This window comes from Etheostoma cragini, chromosome 7, assembly GCF_013103735.1.
Source record: "Etheostoma cragini isolate CJK2018 chromosome 7, CSU_Ecrag_1.0, whole genome shotgun sequence".
NCBI lineage: Eukaryota > Metazoa > Chordata > Actinopteri > Perciformes > Percidae > Etheostoma > Etheostoma cragini.
The window spans coordinates 3,815,357-3,821,081 of NC_048413.1; the positions used below are offsets into that span (position 1 = coordinate 3,815,357).

A 5,725-nucleotide genomic window follows, 5' to 3' on the forward strand; every position below is an offset into this window, starting at 1 on the left:
GATTGAAATTGAGGGAATACTCAATTCCAAGCCGTTAGGCTATGCTTCATCGGATCTTGCGGATCCTGATCCTGTGACTCCTAATCTCCTGTTCATGGGGCGGCGGGATGCTTCGCTGCCTCAAGCTGTGTATGGCTCCAGTGATCTACTAGGACGCCGTCGCTGGCGACACAGCCAGATACTTGCTGACCACTTCTGGGGTCAATTCACCCGCAAGTATCTTCCCCGGTCTTCAACTACGTCAGAAATGGCGGAATTCCACAACATCTCTGCCTGTGGGTGCTGTCGTTATAGTGGTCGATCCCCAACTCCCGAGGGCGTTATGGCCTGTTGGACGTATCACCCGGATCATCCCCAGCGACGATGGCAAGTTACGCACCGCAGAGATCGACATTAAGGGAAAACTCTATACACGCTCTGTCGCCAAACTAATAGAGCTACCAAGGATGCCCGACGACGGAGATACCAGCATTCCTTAGCCCAGCAGTGACCTTCCCGTTACTGCGCATTCATCCCATGAATCCGGGGGTGGCTGTAGAAAACTCCCTGCTGGACTGACGAGCTGACGTCACGCCTTGGACTCACGTATTTGCGCGCATGCGCAGTTTCATAGTTCTTTTCATAGTTTGCTGTGGACACGAGCACGGTCGCTCCTGAAGTTGTACACTACTGGTGTAAATGATATGTTGTGTTGCCGTGTGCGTTAGTGAGAACGTAAGTGCACAATATTACGCTCATGTTAGTTACATGTATGTTTAGTTCGTGTCAGTCAACATGATAATACATTTCTTATCATTCATGATAGCATGCTAATGTCGACCGTAATGCTAAGACGATGTTGCCGACTGTACCGTTCAGAAACAGTAGTTGATATACTGTGTTCTATATGTTTCATTATAATCCTGCCGAGGATTTACAGCTGATACATTAACGATAGTGTCGCTGGTTTGTTTGTAGAAATGTACTTCAGCGTGTTATCCACGTGTCGCTGTTATATTCATTAATGGTCTTAGAGCACCATCTAGCGACCAATGGTTGTACCTACATGATGAAGCCTGCATGTTCACAATACCGGATTGTGGTAATTTCCGTTACTCCGGTATTGCCTGATTGTTTGTATAGTAACTGTTTGTTACCTAGTAATGATACATACTGAAGAGTAAGTTGCTTATCTTTATTTGTATATGTGCATTCATTATGTACATTTGGTATTCACTGTATACATTCTGTGTTCCTTATGTTACAGGAAACCACACACACACACACACTCTCACACAATTGTGTAATACAAGCAACAAGGACTGTATTCAAGGCTGGATGTTAATAAATCTGTTGAACTGAAACCAAAGTTGCAGCGACTCTCTTACCGGAGTACATAGCCAGTTTGGGGTAGTACCAGAGATAACGCACACAGACTTCACAGTGACAAAAATAGATGTTTGTGATCATGATGAATCTTATAGTAGCAATGATTACGAAGGTTGAATTTTGAGAATTTGTATTTGTTCTCTTCTAGTGGAACATGCCACAGCTCTGTTCAGGGCACTTCCCACCCTTTTTCCTTGACCAACTGCACCACCAAAGAAGTTGGGAAATGCCAGTGAGGCATTGCTTCATGTCCTTCAGATGAGAGTTTGCAGCTAGCGTTTTTTAGGCAGAGCGCTTTAAATTGAGATTAGTTAAATGTTTTGGAGAGGAGCGCTGCTTGTCATGCTTTTTCCAAATACCAGACCCCAGGTCTTGTAGACCTATATACTTTTCCTCCTCACAGTGGGATCTTGATCAAGATTCTCTCCTAGAACAATTGCAATAATTATTTAATTGATATGTACCGTTATGGTTGCTGTCAGCTAGTGTCAACTCGTTTCAGATGAGGCGCTGGTTATGTAGCATCTGTGCACTTCGAATGCACTCTGGGCATTTATATTTTCAAAATTCAAAGCGCTTTCTGTGGACATGCCTCCTTACTGTTTGTCTGCGAGTATGTCTTTTACTTTATATTTTACCTTTTTTTTTTTTTTTTCTTATTCTAATAAGTACACTAACATTTCCTAAAATATGTAGTTTCCTAAACTTTTACTAAGGAAAGAGCCATTCTTGATTTCATTGACAGTCATGCTTTGACTTTTTCTCTTGGTCCTGTGCTTAAAAAAAGGAAGTTTGCTTTCAAATACCACCATAGTGGTGTCTTATGGTTTTTCTGTTGTACCCTTAAATGAATTTGTCTTTCTTATTATTATTATTATTATTAGCCAACAGAAGATCCCACCATCTACCTTCAGAAGAGACAACTCTCCACCCCAGTTTTGCTCTTTGATGGGTCCCGCTGTCTTGTCACATTTGGAACCACTCCTATCACCACATTTGCCAAGGAAGACCTCTGTGAAGGTTTGCTTTATCTGATGGCTTACTACTACACTCTGCATCTTACCTATCCAAAGTGTGTGGCAACCCTCCTCTCTGTCATTCAGACAGAAATATAAGTGGATTCTATTCATGAGCGAGACATGACAACCTCATACAAAAAAGCCATGGCAGAATGGAAAGCTTTTATTGGGAAGTATATGTGTTCATGGTGTTAAATACAACTGGCGCTAAATGTTTCACTGCCCTTTTACTTTATACTCTAGTGTATGAGAGAATCTAACTTTTTGTTGAAGTAATCACTGATGGCCTTTTTGTTTGTTCATTCAAATCAGACTGTTTTCTGCCACATATTTTCTATTTGCACTATTTTTTAATGTAACTAAATGCCAACGACGGTTAAGGTTTACAAAGAAATGTTACAAGTGGTTGTATGAACACAAAACTTGAAACTGTTACAATACTTTTTTCTGTATTTGAGTATCAGATATTTCAGTGTTCAGTAATGATGACATAATAAATAATGTAACATATAACTTGCATTATAGCCATAATTACCTCCAATGTCTTCTGTTTTCTTGCAATGCCTTCATAATTCTGAACATGTCCTATTTTAAAAAGCAACAAGTGTGTTAGAAGGCACTGTTTCTAAACCAAATATAAATACATTGTTGACAAATTTCTGTGCTTTATTTTATTTATGCTTTATCTCATTTTAAGCTGGACAAGCTAATCAAGAGAAATCATCTTGTTTAGTGGTCCTGGTTTGAAGAGCTTTTCACTAAAATTAAGAAAGGACAAACCACTGAAAGAAGAATTGACAACTTAGTTTTGAGTTTATTTGACTTAATACAGTGCTTGGAATGAGTGTTTTAGCACTTATTTCAAGAGATTTATCACCTTTCTCAAGCCTAGATAATTTTTCTTATTTCAAGAAATCTTATCAAGTGTAATTATCTTACTGCACTGGCAGATAAATTAACTTGTTTCTAGTGTTTAACTTCGCAAATTAGGTATTTTATTTCTTACATTTAGATGGTTCATTTTTGCAGTGAAGGGGGTCACGAGGGCAGTGAGGGGTCCCAGGGAGAGTCACCCATGAACAAACACAAAGGCAGAGGATACCACCACCTGGACAACTGCACCATCACCTTTGACTCTAAGCAGCTGAAACGGGGACAAAAAATGAGGCGCACACACACACACACACACACACACACACACACACAAACACACACACGATTAATGGGGATTCACTCCAAAGAAACTCAAATGGGAAAGACTAACTTTTAATTGAAACAACTACAACTTTAAACTAAGCTGAAAACGAAATAACAAAAAGGGAAAACAAACAACTTATTCAAACAAATTATAATGTAGGGAGTCAACCCCTTCCGCTACATTCCCACGTTAAAAAAATGGCCAACGCTATAATGGTGGCTCACAGATGGGATTGTATGGCCGTGACCTAGTTGTCCCGGGGCCATGAAGGCAAGACGAACGTGCAGCAATCTGTTGAATTTGCTGGTACAGTTGTCACAACATGCCTTTTAAGGCAATACAGCAGCCCAGGCAAAAAAGCAGCCCAGGCAAAAAAGCAGCCCAGGCAAAACAGTAGCCCAGGCAAAACAGTAGCCTAGGCAAAACAGTACACCAAGCAAAACAGCAGCCCAGGCAAAACAGCAGCCCCGGCAAACAGTTGCCCAGGCAAACAGCAGCCCAGACAAACCGTTGCCCAGGCAAAACAGCAGCCCAGGCATAACAGCAGCCCAGGTAAACAGTTGCCCAGGCAAAACAGCAGCCCAGGCAAACAGTTGATTCTCAGATGATATCCCACACTCTACAGAGACCAAAACATTCATGATTTCATTTTCTTGTTGCTTGCCTTTCTCTAATAAAGGACAGTTTTGTTACTCCGTAATATGTAGGCCTAATGCTTTTTTATTATAGCCTACTTTGGTTTCATAACCTTCTCAATTATTCTCAAATCCCTGGACCAATAACGTGGCCTATATACATATATAGTGTAGTTTACATTCATCACACCGGGAACACCACAATGCTTTTCAATCTTTTTATTTTGACGCTGTTACTTGTCAGAAGATTAAAAAAACATGAATAGTGTTTTGCACGTATGCCCACAGCATGTATTGAAGTCACTTACTTCTTTTTCTAGTTTTTATCCCTTTCTGATTGTTCTGTATGAATATTAGTTGTACAGAGATATTTAGAATTAGACATAGCTTATAGAGATTTGTGCATATGGTTGCAAAACATGTTCACGCGTTGTTTCCATAAAAGGGTTTGAAATTAAGCCTAGAGTCCTTAGGTGTACATCTGAGGAACATTAATTCCCTCTGCTCACTTTTAAGGGAAAGTAGGCTAAATAGTAATACATTTTATTTGTATTGTGCGTTACATGGTAGGCTTCCTTCTGGAGGCTCTATACACCAGGTCTTCCTTCTGGAGGCTCTGCTCATTCAGTTTTCAGTGTGGATACCTTTGTAGTTACAGTAAAAGACAAACATGTAGTTAAGGCACTGTAGATCACAATTAATTATATTAATATATGAGACAAACACTAAATACTGCATTTAAATTAACAATACCTGCTTGTCTCTAAAAAACTGATCTTCCTCAAAGTGTGAACGGCAGACGTGACTTTTTGTGGTCCCATTTGCTGGTGTCTCTCTCCTCATGTTCACCAACCATTGCTTCAGCCTGGCATCATCAAAAAGAAGTCTGTTTGGACAGAAATTCATGTTTCATACATCCCAAAGGTGTATACACTATCAATTTACACTAACAAGGCATCACATCTGCTGTATGCATCTGTAATGAAAATGATTGAAATGTATATTTAATAGATTAATATAATATCATACCCCAACGTAACTTTACAATAATGTCTAATTGTTTCATGTGCGCATTTTATCGGTAACAATTTAACCCACTCCCCCCCCTGAGACCTCCGTCTCCAAGTCAACGCGCTCCCACCCGCAGCTTTGTCCGTGTGGTGGTGGTGATGCTGGGTGGGTGCTGCCGCGGCGAGGGTGATAGGGTATGTGCCTGTAACCTCTCGCCCAGAAAGATCCGCAGCCCCGACTGGGGTCGGGTGTTCAGGCCTCGCCCCGGCCGTCCGGGTAACGTTGCCCAAACTTTCGGGATACATATATTTGAGTCAAAAGTAGGTCTGCGGTTGACGGACAAATCCGCCACACAAAATCGGATGTGAGGGGTTATTTCTAAAGCCACAATGATCTTAACCTGTGTTAATAGGGTTTATACACTCACCGGCCACTTTATTAGGTACACCTGTCCAACTGCTTGTTAACACTTAATTTCTAAGCAGCCAATCACA

At 40.9% G+C, this 5,725-nt stretch overlaps 1 protein-coding gene across 1 annotated transcript in view; it reads left to right on the forward strand.

Annotated features, from left to right (window-relative positions):
• Positions 1-626, forward strand: part of LOC117947116 — a 2,136-nt gene extending 1,510 nt beyond the window's left edge. Inside the window, exon 2 of the mRNA XM_034875743.1 lies at positions 39-626. Coding sequence (XP_034731634.1) covers positions 39-397 — 359 coding nt within the window. The 3' untranslated portion in view covers positions 398-626. The remainder of the gene's footprint in view (positions 1-38) is intronic.
• Positions 627-5,725: the final 5,099 nt, after the last annotated feature.